We start from the raw sequence: 23,579 nt of genomic DNA on the forward strand, positions 1-23,579 counted from the left end.
TAACAAATAGTAAGATAAACAAATAAACCCTCACAGTAATAAATAATATAGTCATGTCAATAAAATGCAACTTTCTGCTAAAAAAAAAAGAGAGTAATAAACGTGTGCACAGAACTGCATTTTTAACTATTAGAGGTGTGCTACTAGAACATGGCATGTGTGTCTATCTCCGTCCAGCAGAGGGAGCCCTTGCATTGTGAGATTCAAATGAAGTGGCCTCGCTTACATTTTTCGTGGTTTTGTTTTTGAGGAGTTGATGTGCTAAAGCTTTGATTTATTTTATTTCACTGTATTATTAATGTGTTTTATTTTCATTTGTTGCAAGAGCCGTTTAACAAATAGGAGCGGACCTTGTGTTCTACTCTCACTGGACTCTTTCTCAGCTTCCTCTCAGGTTTACTGGGTAAGACAAATTACCCATTGTTGTTTACCTGGCAAAGAGCTCATAGGTCAGAATTCTGCAGGAATGAAAAGCATTAAAAACATGTAATATCCAGCATATCTTCGACCTTTATGGCCATTACAAGGTCTTTGAAACATTTGGACACGGATCATCTGAAGTTTAGAGTACTGATACTGTACCAGTGGTCGCATTCTTGCAGACAGTCAGCCTGCAGATCTGTAGAATTTATGGATGCTGCCATTGCTGTGGTGCATGAAATGCATTACAAGAATATAACCTGCAAATTTTAAAATGTAGCCATGCTGGGATATAGATTATGTCAATGCTGAATATAGAACTCTTTAGTGCCAGAAGCATTATGTGGGTTGCTTTAAAGAATGGTGTTCAAGGGTAAGCTGAACACATGGGCACTGTCGACTCGCATCAAGAAGCACCTGTGTGATGTTGCGTTTTCTCTCCAAAGGCGTGCATGGGGTCAGGTTAATTGCTGGTTCTAAATTGGCTGTAGGTGTGACCGTGAGCTTGAAGGGTTGTCATCCTCTGCGCGCAAGCCCAGCGACAGACTGACAACCTTTCCACGGTGGACCCTGTGACAGCTGGGGTAGGCCTCGGCTCCCCCGTGACCCTGAATTGGATAAGATTGATTTATAGTAAGCTGACGCACGCTGATCGCTTTTGTTAGATGTGAAAAAACAAAAGCCAGTTCATTCAGTTATTCTTTTATATAAATGCCAGTTCTTTGGTGAACCTCCTGACACACTATGAACATCGGAAAGTAAGTGTACCAATTTCTTTGACTGATGATTCAGAGCTACACTTCATCTTTATTTCACTGCTATTTTCGTTAGCGGGCCACAGATCTAAAATGCATGAAATGTCAAGAGGAGTTTGATGAATTCGTTTAGCTCCCCTCCGGTGAGAGAAAATCCCTCCGCTGGAAGTACAGTTACTGTTAGGAAAGGCATCAGAAAGCTGTAATTCTGGCATACCCACTCCAGTGGATTAAATGCAGTGTAATGTATAATGTCTAAGTTTACGTGAATACTTTTGCTGTGATGATCACAACAGCAGCGAGTTACTGTTCAAAGTAAAAAGGACCACAAAGACAAACTTGTCTCAAACTTTTTCTCAAAAAATTTAATTGCAGAATTATTTACACTGAGTGAACTAAGCAATGATCAACGAGTCAAATAGGCAAAATCTCCCAACAGCTCTGAAAGAATGGAGGAAAATGCATATGGTATAATAATAATACAAAATAAATTAACGATAAGGTAACTTGCACTGAAAGAACGCGCCTTGAGAGATGCACGTGTGGCAGACTTAAATAAATACATAACAAATGTACATCAGTGTGACAGTGTCATAATTCTTAAAAACAAGAATAAATAAGCCTACATTCAAAATCAGTTGTTTTTTTTTGCATGCCATCATATCAGCTTAGAAAGGAACCATAACAAAGTGAGAATAACAGCAAAACATGAGCAAGTGCAGAAAATAGTTGTTTCAATGAAGCATATATTTTATATTTATATATCTATATATATATTTCTTTACAAATAATGAATATTTGGCATTATATTCATCCTTCCTATAGATATGATATACAAGAGATGAAAATAGTTTTAGCTAAACAACTACCTTTTTTCATTTTGTCTAGTAATTATAGAGTTGTTTCACATTCCAACTTCTAGGAAGTGTTGTATCAGTGTGTTTCTTTCCATGGCACGATTACCAAAAAGTCCCCTTGAAATAGTTCACGTCATGGGTTCTAGAGTTTAAAGCGCAAATACAGTCGTACCAGAAGTGAGGCCACAGAATGTGTAGATACAAGCTCAAACCGCATGTTTGGAGATGGGTCGGCGACGGCAGTCATGGTTTGATTATGTAAAACTAATGTGCAGTAAGAACTTTACAGTTTGCTGGATAAGTCAAAGACATTGCACTTGCAGTTGGCCGCTGCCCTCCTGGCACTGAATACAGCATTGTTGAAATTTTGTACGCTCGGGGTTCACACGAGGTTTCAGCGGGCCACCTAAAGGAAAGCGCTGCAACTGCATCCTCAAAAGAAGACTCCCTTGGCGCTCACAGTATCGGATTCATGCTGCGCGTCATCCAGAAGGATTCAGCGCAGAATAAGCGCTACAGTCGGCTTCGAGGGAATACAAGATCGCTCTGTGAAAAAGAGTTCATGTGAGAATGCGTTTACACCTCAAAAGAAACGGTGTCATCGATGGAAAACGATTTTCACTGGGAGACAAAACCCAGCCGTCAGAGCAGCGAGGTTTGTCTGTGGGGGGATGAGGGAGGGATGATTTCTGCACAGTTCTTATCTCTAAATGCATCTGTAAATTTACTCACACTCGTCTCCTTATTGCCCTTTTCCATCTCCCCTGGTTCCTTCAAGGTCCGACTAGAAAAAAAGGCCTCCTGGCAAATTATGCGATGCGTCTTAAAGGTGCAAATGAAATGCTTGAAACTGAATCAGGTGGCGGTTATACTACGTTTTTCACGGCCCTGCTCGAGATACGTAAGGGAGAAACTCCTCAGTCGTTTCAGCCTCAGCCCAGCAGAAACATGTAGTGCTGATGCTTAAGTTCTACAGTGCAGGCCACAATTCAGCAATACATTTATCAACACAAGCTTTGAAGGGCCTTAGAGGCAGTTTGCTTGATCTCACCAAGGACCCAAAATCTTACATAAGCTGCTTTGCTTAGTCAAAGAGAGGCTAAAAATGACCCGGCGCAGCAGCGAGCGATCCTCACATGAACAGCCTTCCAGCTACAGAACAGCACACAGCACCAGCAGTTTGGGCCTCAGCGCCGAGCTCTCGTCTCCTCTAAGCCAGCATATGTCAACCCGAGTCTGTCTCTCTGCCGTCTGTCTGCCACTGTGGCAACAGCAGGGGAACGTCCCCGCTCTGCCAACTGCCTGGCATCGCACACCCAGACGCTTTCCAGATACCCACTGTCTCACTATTAAAGCTCCCTGCCTCTGCAATGAAAAACCCAACAGAATTCGAGCTTGCCGTGTTTTCTTGTTTCATTATTGAAACGCTGTCACTCCATCGCAGACTTTGGTTACCTGGTCATTCTGTAATGTGTTGTCTGAGGTTTGCTACAAGAAGTTTGGCAGATGAGGAATGTGTCATACATGGTAGCTTGAAAACAAGTGTGAATCCCACGTATGCTCGGAGTTTGTCTTCAAGGATGCGTATGGTTCAAAAAATACTGCGTTTACTCAAAAGTACAATTCGCAGGAGCAAAAAGTAAATCAAGGTATCTAAAATACAATTTATCAAACAGCTGATGGCACGGCGATGGCGTGTAGATCTGTGTGGGGGTGCGGCGGGCGATGGAGGTCAGGCCACAGCTGGGTAGTAATAGGAAAATGACGCGCAGACCTTAGATTGACTTAGAGTCAGCATTGTGCTACAAAAACAAGATCCACGCTCACACATCAGCAACAGACACACACACACACACTATTCAAATCCAGGGACTTTGTTTTTTTACTGCTATCATATGATTCATATCCCTGAACCCACCCATAATGAAGCCAGGCACTCGGGCACAATTAGTCATAAAAATAGATTTTTAAAGTGATGTACCGTTCAGTGGACAGCGCATTATTTCGACTTGATTATTTGTCTAGTACTGTACTGATTAAATAAAAAGCAGCACCATTTAGTGGGTTGATTATCCCAAAGGTTTTACTAATAGACTTCAGTCTTTAGGTCAATGATTTGACAGCGACATCAGCAACACAGTGGAGCGAACGTCGAAATCACCGGCACCAAAGTTTCATAATTAAGCAGCAGAATTTTAGCGTTTTGCTCAGAATGAATTTATGAGGAACACAATCACGGACCAGGATTGGATCAAACCAGCTATTCCTTCACTGATTACAATAGTTTTACTGGTGTGTATTGCGCCCGTACAGATTGACAGCAAACTATTTTGAGTCGTGGACCCCTGGAGGTCCCCGAACCACACTTTGAAAACCCCAGACCTCTGTAACAGTTGCATATATAGATGTAGGTGATCTTTAGCTTTTGTTTGTGTGGAATTTAGGATTGTGCAAATCTCCATTCACTACTTAAAATTGGCATCGGTGTGCACAGCCCGTTCTTTCTGTTCAGCAGGGCTCTTGCAGAGTTTTAGCTATTTGAGACTTGCTGCTTGCATCCCTCTGGAAAAGCCTTTGCCCCAATTTCATTTCATTATTCCCCATCTTTTCCTAAAGGGTGTCAGCCACAGGGAGACTTCAAACTACACTGAACTTTTCAAGAAATGGGAAAAATTACAAAGTACTTCATAGATTAAAGAAGCGCGTATGCAGATATTTTGTTTATGTTTTGACATTTTTCTCTCCATCACTCCTCATTAACTGTGGCTGAGGGTGCAACTTGAAAGGGCCTGACAGAAGCATGGTGGATGAAAAGACGGCCGTGCGGCGTAGAGTGTGTGCGCGATCAAAATGACTGCATGTGTGCAACAAATCCAGAGGAGTCAAGAGCAAAAGAAAGGGCGGAAAACAGTGGAGACGCAGTGGGGAAACACGATGAATATTCATCCCACTCACAATTCAAAAATACAACAGTACTATTGTGAACTGGGGTATGTACATTTCCCTTGGAAATACAGAGAACTGTAATAAGTGCATAAGTGCATTTGTCTACACATTTCAATCTAAGGAGTTACAGACACTTTCATACTGGTTTCTACTGCATTGACATGATGAACGTGTTGGCACAAGACTTGCATGTTTTCAGCTTCAAGTAAATGTCGATATCTGAAAGTTGGCAACGTGAGATATATAGGAAAGATGTTTGAAATGTGCGCGTTGATGAGCTGATGTCATTCTTCCACCAATCCAGCCCATGAAGAATGTTTGACTACAACCAGATTGGGTAGAAAGCTGCATTTTTCAACACTGACCAGTCCAGAGCTTATTTAGGGCTGCCTGAATAACCTTGGATGTGTAACCAGTGCCACATGCACACAGTTGAGGTATTTCAAGCATTGGCACTTTGCAAAGACTTGAACTTACAACAATTTAGTGATACTTAGCTTCTTATTCCCCAAAAGAAAAGAAATCATAAGGTAATTTTCAAATGATCAAAAAGTATCGAAGGGCTACTAACTTTAACCGTTTTTGAACAACTTGAAATAAATAAATCTCTCATTTACTCTTTTAGCTCAAAGGCCTGGTTGCTGGTAGGTTCTCAAAGCTGCACTTTTTAAATGGCACTTTGCAAATGCTGAAAAACTACAGATGTATCCATCCAGGACACTGGATGAGAGAGCTTGTAGGTCGGGTGTCATGAGAGTGAGCTAAGGAGAAACCCAAGCGACTCATGTCAGACATACATTTCTGCTAACACTCGCTCTGGATGCAGGAGTATAGCCTTGGCGCATCCTACAGTCCGCTGGGGTTTTGGCGATGGGCACTGAGGATGGCTATCAGATCAGACGACAGATGGATAAAGGAAGAGTAGAGAGATTAGCAGTCTAGAAAAAGGCTAGTTTTAAAGTTTTGTTTGAAATAGGGAGACACGTTAGCCCCTGACCCGATCCTCTCAAAGTCTAGTCTGAGCCTCTGGAATATAGATCTCGATGCTGTCCGCTCGCTCCGAGGCTGAGTTTTGCCGGAAAGAGGCCGCCCGCTTGGCTGCCATGAGCCGTCGGCGGGCTTCCTGCCGGTGCCGATCTGGGAGGTCCAGGGATTTCTCCCTCGTCATTGCACTCTTCTGTCGAATTGTCTTCTTTGGTACGGGAGCTGGTGCCTTTAGAAAGAAGAGAGAAAGATTAAAATGCAATTTTGCGATTTATTAGAAAATCCTTTTTGTTTGCTCCACATTTTTTTAAGAATCAGTCTGCAAGCAGTGAGTCCTCACCTTCTTCTCTGGGCTATCCACAGGCCTCCAGTTGTTGTTCTTGATCTGCTGCAGCTGGTCAAATTTTATGGTGACGTCATCGATGGAGAGCTGCAGCAGGTCCCAGAACCCAGCCAGGTCCTGAGAGGTGGGTCGCGGCATGGCACTGGGGTCCTACGCAGCACGGGCACAAGAGGAAAGATCAAATACTCTTAAGAGTGTTCAAATGGTGAGGTAGATACTATAATGTAACACCGCACATGTGGGCCACCCTGCTTACTGCACTTCAGCTCCAGTCCACTAGATGTCCTCGTCATATTCAAAACTAGTGATTGAAACGAGGGGCAACAGCTTGTGTTGGAGAGCGGTCCCGTCATTCGTTCATGAATGGGGCCTGAAATACTAAGCCGACTTTGTCGGTGCAGACCTATTCATCACTTGATATCTGAAATGAAAGGAACATCTGACTGAAAGGTGCCTCATTGTCTCAGTAACTGCTGCAGGTTAATGAGTCATGGGTTTGAGTTTACCGTGTGCTGGTCCCTCTTTCTTTCATTAAATTAGCTTCTTCCTTCTTCCAAGCTGAATATTCTTGCGAAGGCTTTTCATGATAAGGAAGCACAACCTGCGTACGCCTGAACAGAATTTCTGAGCTGATTTTATGTGTTGATCGCCGCCAACGAGGACCCGGGTACACAGGTTTGTGCTCTAGGACAATAACGTCTAAAAAACATGATCATGAGTGGCTCTTAAACTGATGCAGGGAGAAAAAAGATTGATGGTCTTGAGGTAAATGTGTGCATATTATTAACCTTTGTTCATTACAAATTCTAATTTAATTGCAAATTTCTTTATTCCCAAATCCAACGCAGAAATGCGATTAGAAACAGGCTCTCTTAGGAGGCTTTGTTTGATTTCAGGGCTTGATGGTGTGGAGCACAACACTGTCACAGCTCAGGCTGCAGCACACCCTGCAGTGTATTCAGGATTTTGTTTTTATTCATATATTTCCATCCATGTTTTACTTTATAACTTCAACTATTTCAGCTCCATGGTTTCATAAACTTTGCACCGACCAAACATCTGTGCTGTGACTCGACAACCAGAGATGGTCAAGCTCTAAAACATTATGACATTTGAAGCGTGCAGCAGAGTAGATGTAGTTTTTTATATGATGGGGGCTTGTTATTTAAGTTTTGAAGTTCCCAACTCATTTGGTTTCTTGTGCATTAAGTAATCAGATAATTATTTTTAGCCAAACAAACAGCAAGGAGTCGCTAAAAGGATCTCAAAAATATCATCTTTGGCCCCAAGTGTAGAAATTCATTAACCAATTAAAATGTTATTTCTTCAGCTCTTTCCTAAAGTTGTATCTGTTGCAACATCACACACAGATATTAAACTTACAGTATTGCTAATCATACTTTGCTTACTGTGACTCCATAGGGGTTACATTCGGCTTTGATATTTGTACAGTATTATGAGATCAGCATAATTCTCCTTCATAAAGCAAGCCATTTGAAAAAAACAAAAACCCTAAGATTTCAAACATGAGTGTCCACCATGTGAGGAATGCCAGAAACAGAATTCACTCCTGTTATCTCTAATTACTGAGAGATGGACTCAGAACTCCATCAGCTTTATTCTGACCTCTGTGCCTGTGATGTTCGCCAAACTCCAAAGTCTCAAGGCTTCAAATATTCAGAGCTGGCAGATTTGGAAGGAGTCGGTGAGTTTTAAGCTTCGGCTGTGCCTGTGTGTGCTTCAAATCCTGGAAATTCTCCCAGAGAAGCACTCTGTGCACACCGTTCGTTTTAATTCAGGCTTCCTAAATGTTGATTGAGACGTTAAAGAAAAGCAGGCTCCTAAAACAAGATGAGACATCCTTTTAAGTTTCTCATTTGTGGACATTTCACAAACCAAGGCGGTGTATGAAATATTGTTTCATATGGATTTATGGCATGGTCAAGGTTGCTGGTTTGTTGAGTAAACATTCATAACACCGTCTCCTTCAGGAGGAAATAGTACCTGGCCTCTACCTACCTACCTACCTACCTACCTACCTATCTAACTGTATGCCAGGTGTGAGGGAGACATCAACTCACAGAAGGTAAGACAGTTGCAGAGAAGCCAGCTGAATAGTAGGAATAAGATACAAACCATCAATGCATATGCCCTACCGGTCATCAGATAAACAGCTGGAATAATAAGATGCCCACAAGAGGAGGAGATGTCACAAATGTCAAGACATGAAACCCCTCATTCAGCATGGAGGTTTTCACCCAAAGTCCAACATCCAGACACTCCATGAGCTACAGAAAGTGGGAGGGCATGGATCACTGAGTGTCAGAGCCACAATACAGTATGAAACTTGGAGCACTCACAAGGGCTGCTCCATGAGAGCCTCAGGCAGCTAAAGACAGACGGTGATGCGGAACAGGAGGTGGAAGTGTATTGGATGACCAAGCCCCTGCATGGGATATATCTGCACCATCTACCTACATCTGTACCATCGACAGACAGGGGAAGCGGCTGACTAAAGAAATCCTACCAGTGGCTAGAAAAGGCCAGCTCAAAGGACAGCACAGAGGCTTGGATCACGTCAGCAAAGGAACGGGCCCCGAGATCCAGAACCATGGAGGCAGGAGCTACCACAGCCAATAGGACGCAAGTTACAGACTGTGCAAAGGTTCCCTGGAGACGATCCAGGACATAGCAGGATGCAAGCCATACACTTAGAGGCAAAACCAGTGGCTGTGATAGTGCTGAGGAACATCTGTGCCACACACACTGCTGGTGTCTCAGATCCATTTCAATAGGAGCCTGGTTCTACCATTACTTCCTCTGTTCCAGGATAAAGCTGCATCACACACACACACACGCATGTATTGTTTTATTTCAGAATGCTCAGGTCACATATAAATGCGCCGAATAGCTATTGATTCTCAATGTTGCACTTTTCCACAATCAATGACATTTTCAGGCAGTTGGATTCAGTTTGTTAGCACCAGCTAAAGTATTAAACGTGTATTGAAGGTTGAAGAACAAAGTGTGGAACTGTTTCTAATGACAAAAGTTCATTCTACAGCACGATCAATATTTTGAGTCTAACACCTTTGTGCCAGATGTAGCTGTGTCATTCTAATTTCTCTCTCTCTTACCTTCAAGCACAGATGTGGTAGGCTGGATCACATGCAGTGTGGATGGTCATGTTATTTGTGTGCTGCAGTTAATGTCACCTACATGTGAGTTATGATGTAAACAGCAGTTTTATTTGTTCTTTACCTACAGACTTTAATAAAATCACGTCTTACCAGGTTTTGCTGACACAGCCAGTAGAATTGCTGGAATTTCTGAGACATGAGCAGCTGAGCACTTCCCACTGCACTTCGGATTTTCCCTAGAACTGAATGACACGCAGCATATCAAACAGAGCACATGCAAACTGTTAATTCTGCTCAAAGGATCAGAGATTCACTCACTCTCCTCTGACAGGTCATTCTCTTCAGCTTCTGCCTCCATCTCCTTACACCAGCCCTCCATCCTCTTTGTTTCATTGTGGAGCAACTGCATGAACCAGCTCCCGTCCCTCCGCAGGGAAGGGGACGCCCTCCCCGACTCGCCCGGCGAAGCCGCGTTCTCCCGCGGGGAGGGGGGTTCTAGCTGCCAGGTTGTTTCGCTGGTGGTCTCCCGGGGACTGGGGGGTTCAGCAGGGGTACGATAATCCTCCCGGTAGCTGAAGAGCCCCTGGGTGCGCACGGTCCGCACTGCCCCGTACTGGGTAGGTGTGCTGGGCTCTGAGTGACGCTGGAATCCCCCACCAAACTGCAGGCCTTTGTCCTCCATGGTGGGAAAGCCCTCCAACTCCAGGTCGGCCTGCACAGCTGCAGTCACGCTGTTGGAGCGTTTGAACCTTCCCTGTCTGACGGGCGAAGAGATTAAAGGCACGGGTGAATGTACACATGCCAAAATGACGAATAATGGCACTGACAGTGGGGCTATTTTCTGCGATACCGAGATCAAACATCAAACCCTGATGTTTTGTAATGATGTGAAAATCCCAAAGCCATTATCTTACCCTTTCTTTTCATCCTCTACCTGGATCCCAACAGAATGGTACTCCCGTGAGCCTTTGCTTTCAGATTCAGAGTCCGTGGCTGCTTCCACCTAATGTGAAGAAAAGATACAAACAGTGCTTCTCATTATGTGAGCTGCAATTCCCCAGTGTTTCTGTGTTTATTGGGTTGGGACTGGACAGAGCAACTTAACGGTGCACAGCGTGTCAGAAAGTAAACATTGTGTGATTTATGGAGGCTGCGAACGGAAAAAGACTGAGGTGGTTTTTAGGTTTGAGCAGAAATTAGGCTAAAGAATGAAGCACAGTGTGCTATAGGGTACATTCTACAAAGTAAAATGTCCAATAAAGCATTTGTAGTTGCCCAAAAGGAAGCATTAGATTTAATAATGGCACCACACAGCGCCAGCTAAATGTTTGAGAACAACTCGTTCGATGCTTTGCTGTGCAACTATGCAATAAGCATAGCAGCTTCAAATTAGCCACCTTTGCACTCACGCTGCAAGAGCTCAACACAAACACCTCTGAGTTTAGGTCGGGTCAACGTGAAGGCGCTCCATTAGCATGTTTGCCGGACACCCTTACAGAATGTGGACGTGTGCTTCGGGTCATCTTCCTGTTGGAAAACAAATGATGGTCCCACCAACTGGAACCAGATGGGAAGCTGAGCCGCTGTGAATGTTGTGGCTGTTCTACATAAATGGCCAACAGTGTCACCAGCAACATTATCACACCTCCTCTGCCATGCTTCTCAGTGGGAAACACACTTCTCTCACCATCCGTTCATTCTCTCTGCATATCACAAAGATGTGGACCCAGAAATCTCAAATCTGGACTCGTGGGAGCAAAGCCCAGATTTCTGCTGGTCTGCTTCCTTGCCTTTCATGACCCGAGCAGTCTGCTTTGTGTTTGTGTTCCTCTGTGGGCTCAAATTGTGGTCATAAATATTTTGTACTTGTAAATAAGGATTTGTATGTGTAAAAAGAATTTGTGTGTGTAAAAGAGATTTGTGTGTGGACTTAGCCAAAAAATACGTGTGAAACTCTGGACTCAAGTTTCAAGTACGAATTTTGACCCTGTTTTTCTTCCTTTCATCTGATTGGCCAATGTCACGTGAATCACAAATGTAACTATCCAATCAGAGAACAGATGGGTTTGGCTGTTGGAGGGGTGCTTTTTTGAACTGCAGGTCCTTGAAGGGTAATACAGTTTGAAGCTGGAGGATCTCTATGTAAATATCCGATAGCAGCTAGGTCCCCTAACTTTCAGTAGCTGTTGAAAGGATAAAGTTGTGCTATATCAGTGGTTAGAAATACCATTATTACTTTAGGATTAGTTTAACACAAAGTCAGGCCTGACCCGGGACCATGGCTGTGAGTCACAGGCATGAAGGTCCTTTCACATCAGACGCAGCATGTGATGCTAATGCTAACTGCTAACTAAAAGCCAAGGATCCAGAATTTGTTGCGCTGGCTGCTGAGCTCTGTGGGTTTTTGCAGCAGCTCTACCTGTACTAGATGCTAGTCCCTGTATTAAGCAGGTAAACCTGTGACACAAAAATCACCAAACTCGGACGACCACAGACTGTTTTTCTTCGTGGTGATGAAGGAAAACGCTGGGCTGGCATGTAAAAGGGCATTTATTCCCTTCAAGAACCTGAAGCCCCATAAAGCACCCCTCCAATAGCCAAACCCATCTGTTCTCTGATTGGATAGTTAAATTTGAGATTGACATGACATTGGCCAATCATATGAAAGGAAGAAAAACAGGGTCAAAATTCATACTTGTCACTTGAAACCTGAGTCCAGAGTTTCACACGTATTTTTTGGCTAAGTCCACACACAAATCTCTTGACAATGACAATAAATAATAAATACTAAATACTAAATACTATATAAACACAAATTCTTTTTACACATACAAATCCTTATTTACAAGTACAAAATATTTATGACCACAATTTGAGCCCATACTCCTCTGTGCTTTCTTTCTCACATTTCAGTCATAAAAGCTTGAGTCATGCAGGCTCCTCCAAACAGTTTATGTGGAGGTGTGTTTGCTACTTGAACTCTGAGAGGCAATAATTTGGGCTCTACGTTGAGTGCCACTGACTGCAGAGTGCAGAGCTACTGCGACTCTAGGACTTCCAGCATGTATGCCAGGTGAGGCTGTTTCACAGCGCCTGGTGTTTTTTGGGTTTTTCTGCACTGCAGGAAACAGTAAAATGTTCAGGTTAATGGACTCTAATTTCTGAACTTACTGATGCAATGTCATTTCTCTGTTCTTGGCCTGTGTTTTCTGTAGAGTGGCCATTGTGCCTCAGGATAAAGGGATGACTGCAGATAGCAGGAAATACATTCGAGGCACAACCGTTAGCTGTAGGTGATGACCTCATGAAGGTCATGAAGATAATTTAAATAGTGTGAAAAGCCATCATATATGTGTATAAAGATAAGGTTTCTTTTGAAGCATTTTTAGTCAGTTATGGTAGACTGGATGCTGTGGAACCATCCACAGTGATAGAAATGAGGACATTAGTTTTTACTATGGAGGAGGAGGACAGAGCGGCGGATGATAATGGCTCCTGCGTGGCTACAGTCGGTGGAGCCACATTTAATGACACCTCTTCAGTGTTGACCATTTTGCTCTGCTGTTCTTCCTCCATCCGTTCTTCTTTTTCTCTTCTAATTTCTTTCTCTCACTTGTCTCTCTTTGTCTAGTTTCCACAATGTCTTGCTGACTGACTGTGGCTATCTTTTTTTTTAAAATACTGACTGAATCCTGCTTTGTCATTTTTGTTATGTCAGTCATTTTTCTCCGGTGCTCACTGAGCTCTTTTTCTCTGTGACAGTACAAGCGGTGCTCTGCAAATATGATTTCATTGGTACGGTTGGTATAATTGGTTGTATCTTCAGAGAGACAGACCTTGCATTAACATCTGCTTTGAGTGATCCAAACACAAGCTGACAGCTCTAAGTATACCAGTTCACAGCTGGCAATAAAATGCATCTTGAGTGACCACTTATGATTGGATACGACTTCCCCCGCTCCTCATGCAAATAAAAAAATAGATCGTTTTCTGTTTGCAAAAAGCAGATTACAGCACTCACATCTGCCCTGCATACACATACCTCAGTGCATGACCAGACGCAGCTGCTGTGGCTCCTACAGCGCCCGCTTCAGTCCCTCTCCATGCTTGTATGTTCATGTGAAGTGCGTTTGCTCAGACTTGGTCCCTGATTGATCACATCATCGAGTTATCTGTTCCAGCCTATCAAAACTGTAAACCCCAGTTTCTTGTTTACTGCTTTTCCTTTGTCTACCTGGGCTTTCTTAATAATAATAATGGATTGGATTTTATATAGCGCTTTTCAAGGCACCCAGAGCGCTTTACGATGCCACTATTCATTCACTCTCACATTCACACACTGGTGGAGGCGAGCTACAGTTGTAGCCACAGCTGCCCTGGGGTAGACTGACAAAAGCGAGGCTGCCATATTGCGCCATCGGCCCCTCTGGCCACACACCTTACATCACACCTTACATCACCCTCCTCCAATCAGATGCTTGTCTGCCTGCACGTCTCAGCCACTCCTTCACCCACAGCCCACTCAGCACAATCATACCATCTTCCATCTTCTCTCCAGCGGCGGTTATCTACCCCTGCCAGCCAACGCTTATCATCTTCTTCATTACCACTCATCTATCCCCCGTATAGGACTGTCTTCCTGACCTCATTTTTCCCAACACCGACCCTTACCTGAAGTCATCTCCTAGTGAAATATGGATCCACTGTGTCGACACATAAGCTACACAAACATCTGATCTATCCTTCTTTATTTTTATTTGTCCGGTAAAGACTACGGGAAATGAAAGCCCAATCACAGCTGTGATTACTGGAGAGCTGAGTAAGTGGTTCTTTAATGAGGCCCAGGGCACATGTTGACCATATTTTGGACCGGATGACTTTGGATGTGTTCTGAGCGATCAGCTCTCTATTCTGTCGGGTGTATTTATAACCTGAGCGGTGCAGCTTTGATAAGAGCTGAGCGGAGCCTTATGTTCCCTGAGAGAAAGAGAGAGTGCTGTTCGTCCTTTGGTCACCTGGGTTTCCTCGCAGGGTTGTTTAGAGTCAGCTAATCATGGGTTAAATATTTCAGGAACACATTTACAGCATGCACAGGTCAGAAAAATGACTCGTGGCTGTGCCCTGGTTTTTTTTAGCTGGTTCTACTTTGCATTTACCCACAAACTTCCCTCATCATTTACTGGGTGATTTTAAAATTAAAAAATGTTGATCCAGTCTTTGACAATATACCAAAATGTGTTTTTATACTGTGATTTTTTTAAAGGTTAGACAAGCAGGACTTAATGTGAGCATTGCGTCCTCCTCAGGATGAACTCTAACAACTCATGATCCTAGTATGTGAATTTGAAATACCTGCATAGTAAATAATGTTTGTCTGATATCAAAGCACTGTGCTATAGTGCACATAGCTGTAAAAAAAACGAGTGCATTTCTCTGCCAATGATATCATTCCAGCCCTCAGGTGTTTCAAAGAGCGCCCAAAATGTCTATAAGAGGCCTTTTAAGCATCTGACATTCATAAATCTCCGACTCAGTGTAGTATTATGACTGTGAGAGTGAACCAAATGCATTGGTTGAGAATATCGGGCAGTTCTGTTGTTTGGAAATGTCAGCCCTACCTTTGTTGTGGAGTGGTCAGTATTAAAGCTCAGGAGTGACATTTTTGGTGAGCTATTTTGTATTCTGTCAGGCTGTTTGGAAGAAGCTATTAGCAGGGAGGAAATGTGCACGGAGCAGCCTGCTGAGGTGACCTCCATTACTCGCTTCGTGTTAGAGGCAGAGCCCAGTCCACCTCATGATAGAGTTTCATGTCTGTGATGGATGAGAGCTGAAAGAAGGCAAAACATCCAGGATGCCGTGCAGTTTGCGTCCAGCAGGCTCTTTAGGCTGGACATACTTTGGCACGTGCATGCAGAAATACAAGGGCGTGCATACATCATCACAGGCACAGAATCAGCATAGGTGTGGAAACTGAAAGCTGCACGGAGCGACTCAGCCTTTCATCCACAACACTCAAACACCACCTGGTGACTTCCTGGAGCCAATGAGTGCGTTTAAGGTTAAAAGCTTTGACTCCTTTTTTCATACGACCTCATTAAGGCTCCAATTAAAACTCTTGCTGTGAATAAATCAATCAGACTTTTGGAATGTAAGCATGTCTGAGTTCTAAAGTGGGAAAAGTGCAGCCCAGATGGCTCTAAAGTGGTCCCAATGGGAGGACCGGAGGAAGTCAAGTCAACACCGAGTCCACAAAGCCAATAATTAACATTTAAAAAATGTGCAGAAATGTTAAAAGTTGACCTCCTGTAGGAGAGGCAGGCTGAGAGGGTGAAATCAATGCAAAGGAAGGATAATCCAGGTTAATTACAGGACTGGGTGAAGCACGTGGATGACGAAGAGGTCAGCTGAATATAATAAATGAGTATTTGCATACTGTAGTTCAAAGACTTCTGGACTATGACACATTATCCAAAGTCATAATTAAAAATATGCTTTGGTGAACTGACACTAAGCTCAATTTCTTAAATTTGTACAACAGCAATTTTGCTTTTCGAATAAAAAATCCCTTAATTGTAAAATAACAGACTCCCTGGTATTACAGCTTAGTGTATTCAATAATATTTGAGTCTTTCCAGGAAAGGTTTCTGAGAACTTGTTAGAAATTATGGCTCTTATAAAATAAAGCTTTAATTCTCCAACATGAAGGTCCAAAGTGATGGGATGAAACCTTCTGCATCGCTGCTAGGGATACTTAAAGAAACCTGTCTGTCTCAGGCTATATACGGTATATTTCTCATGCTATGATTTACTCACCACAGAGGACCCATTCAAATTGTTCTCATGCAGTACAGTCAGAGTATAGGCAGGTAAATATAATGTTGTTAAAGATGAATGTGAGAATGAAGCATATAAGTCTTCTCAGACTGTAATGTTTTCAACCTAAACATTTATGATTAGATGAACGAGAAATTCTTCTTTCTGCTTATTTTATATTTGAGTCCAGAAGCTTAAATTACCTGCACTGGTAATTTAACTGGACTTTCCACACATCACTGGAGGCAATTTCAATGTCAGTATAATTCTCTGTTACACACACACACACACACACACACACACACACACACACACACACACACACACACACACACACACACACACACACACACACACACACACACACACACACACTCCTGCATTTTCACCTTCACTTTCATCAAACACACAGCACTAACAGTGGACTCGTTCTCCCAGAGGGTTTGATCGCCACCTCACTGGTGATGGATGGGTCAGATCGCTCACGCACATGTGCTGAATGTGTTGCTTTGCATTTTTCTGAAGTGTTGCAATGAGATTTGGATGTTTCACTTCTGTTTTCTTTAAATGAGCAGTTGGGTGGCCTGTTCATCTTTAGATGGCAGGCTTTGACCCTGGCTAACAGGAAACAGAAAGTGCCAGTACTGCAAATGTGTTGGAGATGAGGAGAGTAAGAATGTGAACAAGGATATCTGAACTTTGCTTGAGTAATTGGGTAAATCATTTCTGGAGCAAAGAGTGAGTAAACCAAGATGTTTACATGAGTCAGGGAAATGTAGCCTGGTTACTGTGAGACCTTCATTAACACTGAGCTCATTTCTCCTCCTAAAGCAACCATTTTTAATGCAAGGCTGGCATTTTACACACAAGATGGGAGCAGCTGAAAGCTGCTTTTAGCAATGCACTAATAACTGCAGATGGCTCAGATGTATATATATATAACTGACAGACCCTGGCGTTTTTGCTCTGTCTGCTGTTTATAGTCTCCTGACATTATCACTATGCTTTTATCATTGCATCTGAAAGAATATATATAGAATATGTTAAAGGCTAAGAGCCAGTGCAGCCAATCAAAATCAACAGATAGATCAGAGTGGAATCGTGACTGGGTGGGAGGTCCGTTAAAGGATCACTGTGGGCTGAAGTGGAAGACCAGCACAGAGGCTGTGTACAGACAGGGGCTGAGCAGGCTCTACTCCCTAAGCAAGCTGAGATCCAGGAGATTTCCTGCCTCTCAGTTGTGGTGAGCACCGGGTACTTCACTGTGGTCTGCTGAGCATCAGAGCTGTGAATAAACTGATTAGGAAGGCTGACTTTATGACTGGAGAGGAGGTGGCTGAACAAACTGTTATCCTGACCATGCACCCTCTGGGCCGGTTACAGGACAGGCGGCAGAGCTCGTTCTCTCACAGATTCAGCTCGGCTACTACAACAGCTCTACAGTCACACACACATCTGTCTAACAGAGACTCGTCGGCTCTGCTACGTTTAACATTTTAACCCTGCACTCTTACAATACAAATGATATTTTTTACACACTGACACCACAAACAGGGTTGAGAGGTTGAGTTCAGTGACTTGATTTAGCCATTTAGCATGTGAGTCTGCGGGTTTTGACCCGTAGACCCAGATCAGTGCCGGCCTCCAGAAGCCGTTTGAGGAGCTCCAGCTTTTGTTGCTTCTGTCATGTGTTTTTGGGTTTGTTTGTTTTTACCAGTTTCAGTCTCTTATCATTAAAATCGCTAATTTTTGATGGCAGTAAGAAAACGTTGGAGGCAATTTAGACAGAACAGGGAAATTTGCCAAATGTTCTCCTGCAAATTCTCAAGTTTGGATGCGTGGAAGAATCTCCTGACTACCAAAGGATTACTGTTTGACTTCCCCGTAATAATATTTAACCCCAGCTCAAACCAGTTACCTCTTTTAATCTAATTTTGAAAGAAAACACTGCAGTTAGGATGCACTTAATTTCTTTATCAAAGAAAGATATTCAAACACAGGCAGAATGAAATCAAAAGGTTCAAATTTTATATATGAGCAGGTTTGAGTTTGCAAACAGTTTAGCAGGAACGACAGCCAGCAGAGTGGATATATGTACGTGCACATATTTGTGTGGAGGAAGAATAAACAGGAAAGATGCACTGATTAAGGTAGACAAGTACGTAATAATGAGATGAAAGCAGAAAACCAAAAACTCCCTACATGCAAACTTTAAAACTTTAATAGAACTGATATTCTGCTTTAAATGGCTACGAAGGCGGAGTGAACTGACTCCTCAATCTTTTAAGAGCATCAAAGCAGACACCTGCAAAGGAAGATCAGCGACAGCAGAACCTCGGCTACAGTCGGAGCACGAGTGAGACAAATCCAAAGTAAAATGACTCTGAAGCGGGAGGTGGAGGGAGAAAAAAGGCACAAAGGAAGCGAGAGGGAGAACAATTAGAAAGGGGACCGAGAGAGTCAGTGGGGTTAGACAGAAAGAGAGGCAGGTACAGTAAGAAGAGGAGTGAATGAACCGTGGAGTGAACTACCATTCACTAAAACCTGCTCCAGCATGAGTTGAATCTTAATTAACGGATTGCAGTAAGATGACTCACTCCTGCTATTTTTAGCCCCTGAAATGAGAACGCTGTTTCTCGGCTGAATGTATGTGTGGGAAACTATTCTTTGATGTTATATAACCACACACAGGTTTGAGCAGTGCGAGTTTTAGGACCAGTGAAATGGCATTTTAACCATGCACGCTCATTTGAAGACTGACCTGTATCCCTATAGATGATCGAGGTGTTTTCAAGTACTCCTCAGCCTTTGACACGAGGACGGCCTTATCGCAGGTGAGCACTGAGCTGTGAGAGTCTGTGGACGGGTGTCTTTTTCCAGCCATGACTCTGGCCGCCTCCATCGCTATAGTAACAGCTTTGGTGCTATCCAGGCTGTCGTTGGAATTGTAGAGGCCTCTGCCCGGGGTCAACCCCAAGCTGATGCCGTCGGACGCCCACATCCCACCATGAGGGTGCCTCCCCTCGTGGTGGGCGTCCTGGGTGGACTCGGTACTACTCTGGGCCGTGATGGAGATGAGCGGTTTGGAGGTGGTGCGTGGCGGGACTGGAGGAGGGGTCTTCTTATAGCTAGGTGTGTAGGTGATGGCTAGAAAAGAGGCAAAAATGAACAAAGCCATTTTCAGAATATTAACATTTTAAATTTACATTAAATTCCCACTGTTCATACTATATGTTTATAGTATAGCAAAGATTTTATGATGCAAGGCAATGATGTAAAAAGATTTGATTTTATTTTGGGAAAAATATGTCAAGGTAACTATAAACTACAATGCACATGTTCATAATAGTGAAATAGTGACGGATGATTTTATTTGATTTTTTTTAATGTTATTCTAAGTTCAGTGTGGCCATAAGTCTGTTTTTAGTTTGGTCTGTTTTCTGTTCAGGTGTGTGTGTGCCTGTTTAGACATCATCGTGGGAACCAAAAATTGGAATGTTACTATACTTGTAGGACTTGTGAGGACGCACACATGATTGGGATTTTGGTGTCAGGGTTAAGGTTAGGTTCAGGCTAAGGGTTAGGCATTCATTTATGATGGTTAGGGTAAGCATCTAGGGAAAGCATTATGTCAATTAGATGTCCTCACTAAGATAGCAAAACCAGAATTTGTGTGTGTGTGTGTGTGTGTGTTTGTAATTCATAGAAATGATCCGTAAATAAAAGTTAATCATACATAAAATCCAGAAATAGAAAAAGAAACAAACTTGGATGTAATAGAAGCAGAAGGCCAGCATGATATTGATAAACACATGCAGATGGTTTGTATCTCACAGATTACTAAATGTGATTAAAAAAAATAAAAAATAAAAAATGTGCTTTTTTATACTACAGTGTATGCTTTTTCATACATAGTATACACAGTACCATAGGCAAAGTTGCCTCCATTTTTGTAATTTTTTTTAATCAATATTCAAGGACTCTATTTTTGGAGTGTATTTTACACATTAAAAGTGAACCTCTGTCCAAAAAATGCACTCAGTTTACTTCTCATTTACTGTAAGCATCATTTTCTCCCAGTAATTACGGTTAGGATATGTTTGTTTTTTTTATTCCAGTCCATTCTTCATTTGCTGCATTTAAATAACCTTTATCAGATTTGATGGTTTTGTTACATACTTTAAAAAAGTGTTTTGCTTTTCGTTTACAACTGTGGGGATTAAATTGTGTTAAAATGTACAAAACAGTGATGTCATGTTTTGAGACGAGGACCCAGGCACAGAGAGACTTGATGAATTTAAGAATCTTATGATTTAATAAAGAAATTTACAGACTTGCACAGAGATGGTAAAATTATGATGACTGATAACGGAGATGAAGACAACAGACGATGAGGACAGGGAGGAACAGGGGTTTAAATGCACCAAGGAGACACTCAGAGGGAACTCAGGACAACTGGAGACATTTAAGGATGCAGGGACTGACAGAGACGGGGAAGAAGTCTCATCGTGATGAATAAAGTTTATCTTGCCTGGCTGGGCAGCTGCTCAGCCCCCCAAAGCTCTGATCCTAGAATCGCCCCAGTGGGGCATTACATTTGGAAGAAGCTAGCTGCTAAAGAAACAGGTTGCGGGTGAATTAGAGGTGCAACAAATTGAACAAATGAAGCCTCACAGCTCTGCCCAGTAGCCTGAAGACAAGCAGAGAGAATAATGGCTTGTTGTCCACAGACCCATCCAGGGTGTACTACCCACCCGAAGCTGAGACTGAAAAATACTGGAAGAACATCCAGGAGAAAGAAGCGTCACTGGTGGATCTAAGAGCAGACGAGAGCAACCTCCCAGAACAAGAGCCAGTGAACGTCACAAAGACAGCCATCCAACCACAAGAATGAGCTGGACCAGTACCTGACATGATCCATGCCTGCTGACTGACGAAGCTCACAGCACTCCACGATCGCCTGGCAGCACAAATAAGGGTCACTGCTAACAGCAGGCTGGCTAACACAAGGCAGAACCATCCTGACCATAAAGGGTCACCATCGAACTACCTGCCTCTCCACTACGTGGAAGCTCCTCTCAGGTATTGTAGGAACTAAGCTGAGCAGGTACATGAGTCAACACATGAGCACAGGTCAGAAAGGCTGTATAACAGCAGAGGGCCACAGCACCAGCTCCTCAAATACCTCCAGAAGCAGTGCAATGTTAGGAAGCAGTGATCTGATACCCAGCTGGAGTAATAAACTCACCCAGTGCTGACAGGACTGCTGGGATTGGCTTCAGAAGAATTCAGGGACAACTGGGTTGTATTAAATTCAGTTAAACTGAATTGAATTCAGTTTTATTCATATGGCACCAAATCGCTACAACAGCCACCTCAGGGCACTTTATATTGTAAGGTAAAGACCCTACAATAACACCAGCCCTCATCACCACAGCCTCAGGTGTTCAGAGACTGGTTTTTACACATAAAGTAATAACACAGTAAAAAAAAAAAAGCCGTTGTGAAACGTGAGACTGATCTGACATGGATGAAAACCAGAGAAGTAATCAGGAGTACTCATGTGGAGGATTCTGCTAAAGGAAGGCTGACACGTCTCGTCTTCTTATTCTGCCCGTTTCACAACAGAAGGAAGGAGGATTACTTTCTTTCAAGTGCAAATGAGAATATGGACTTAATCCACAGAGAGATGGACTGGGGAATGGGTCACGAATGCCTTCTGGGCTTTGACATGTCTTTATTTTCAGAAAGCTCATCGTAGTTACAGGCCCGAGCATCTGAAGCACGAGCTGTGAGCCGGCCACCTCAGAGCCAAGAGCAGAAGGAAGATCGACGGCAGAGCGGAAGAACACCGAGTCACGCTGCGGGGCAAGTTATGGGTTATCGTTTTCCTCAACAAAGAGGCAAACTGAGCTGAACTCAGCGTTTCTTGTGTGCTTACATCACACAAAGCCACTTCTTTCAGTTCTAATGAGCTGCCCCGTCCACGCAGGCCCCCCAAACACTAATGTGTAGAATTAATAGCATTTCACAAGTACAGAGCAAACACAAACCTTTTTGTTTGCATTTATCTTAATAAAGAGAGAAATTTCTTGTAACCATCAAAGCCAGCGCTTCACCTGAAACCTACAACAACTTTTGGCCTCTTTCTCACCCCGACTGCAGCTGTGTATAAATAGCTACAGACGTCTGGTCTATGGAGAGTGTTCTGCTCCAGGGACTAAATGACTCACACTGACGGCCATTCACAGAATTAAGTCCTCGTGGATGAAGAGATGCGAACCCGAATAAAGACGGAAAATGGGAGAGAAGGAAAATGTAGAGGTAAGAGAGAAAGAGGGAGGGAGAGTAAATCATTGCAGATATAAAGAGGGATGAAAGAGGGTTTTGTGTGTGTGTGTCATAGAGAGCAAGGATAAATCAGGGAGTGCGGAGCGATCGAGGGAGGAAAGAGATGACCCATTGAAGGGGCATGATTCAGCAGGAGGACCAAAATAGAGCCATTATTAGCCAGCCAGTCGTGCAAAGGGGAGTCATAACTCTTGGTCCCATCTTGTCAGTGGCAGTATTACTCAGCATGTAGATGAAGTGAACACCAGAACATACGCACTGCTCGCTCACTCATTTCAGACAGAGTATTTAACACTATTATTATACATCATGTTCCAACATATGAAGCTGTGGTGATGTAGTGCAAACTGCTCTCTGTGTACGTGAAGCCGAGTGATGTGATGCTCTGTGTTTAGAGGTTGGCGACGTGTCGGGGCGCACTTTGTGTTCTGTCTCCGAACTTTCTGTTTTTTATTCTTTGACTTCATCACGTTTTAAATGTTGTTTTGATTTGACTTTTATTATTACCTTTAACTCAGGGGTGTCAAACTTCAATTTGAACGTTTTTGTTAAAGATTAAATGACTGTTTTTATTCTAGTGGGGGAAAAACAAAAATGTGTGAATGTGTCACAGGGCAGAGGAATGAGCTACCAGAACCTTTTCTGTCTTTTTACACATTCAACATACACAGAAATGCGTTGTTGAAATCGCAGTTCTTTTAAAATATCTCAGGGATTGAATGTTCAGCTAAATGTCGTTACACTGACAGAAAGGGCAGTTTCAGCGATGGGCTGCATGTAGCTCACAGTATAAAGTGATTTTGACGTTCCTGTTTTAAATTACTGGTTCTTAGTGCTTTTTCTACTCGCCTTGAGCACTCAAAGCGCTTTTACAATATGCAATAAATTAGACGTGACTGTAGGGTCCTTTACAAACATCTGCATGTGATGAGCTGTGAGTGAAACCAGGAGGAAACCTCGTCCTTAGTCA

At 43.0% G+C, this 23,579-nt stretch overlaps 1 protein-coding gene across 1 annotated transcript in view; it reads right to left on the reverse strand.

Annotated features, from left to right (window-relative positions):
- Nucleotides 1-2,121: 2,121 nt before the first annotated feature.
- The window catches only part of dlgap2a (discs, large (Drosophila) homolog-associated protein 2a), a 54,094-nt gene continuing 32,636 nt past the window's right edge, over nucleotides 2,122-23,579 (reverse strand). Inside the window, exons 7-12 of the mRNA XM_085391340.1 lie at nucleotides 19,020-19,405; nucleotides 10,360-10,448; nucleotides 9,764-10,203; nucleotides 9,596-9,687; nucleotides 6,303-6,455; nucleotides 2,122-6,191 (exon numbers count right to left, since the gene is read on the reverse strand). Coding sequence (XP_085247466.1) covers nucleotides 5,985-6,191; nucleotides 6,303-6,455; nucleotides 9,596-9,687; nucleotides 9,764-10,203; nucleotides 10,360-10,448; nucleotides 19,020-19,405 — 1,367 coding nt within the window. The 3' untranslated portion in view covers nucleotides 2,122-5,984. The remainder of the gene's footprint in view (nucleotides 6,192-6,302; nucleotides 6,456-9,595; nucleotides 9,688-9,763; nucleotides 10,204-10,359; nucleotides 10,449-19,019; nucleotides 19,406-23,579) is intronic.

This window comes from Rhamphochromis longiceps, linkage group LG19 (genome assembly GCF_057381845.1).
Source record: "Rhamphochromis longiceps isolate RC_006_pf linkage group LG19, R_longiceps_female_GT1.1, whole genome shotgun sequence".
NCBI classification, from domain to species: domain Eukaryota; kingdom Metazoa; phylum Chordata; class Actinopteri; order Cichliformes; family Cichlidae; genus Rhamphochromis; species Rhamphochromis longiceps.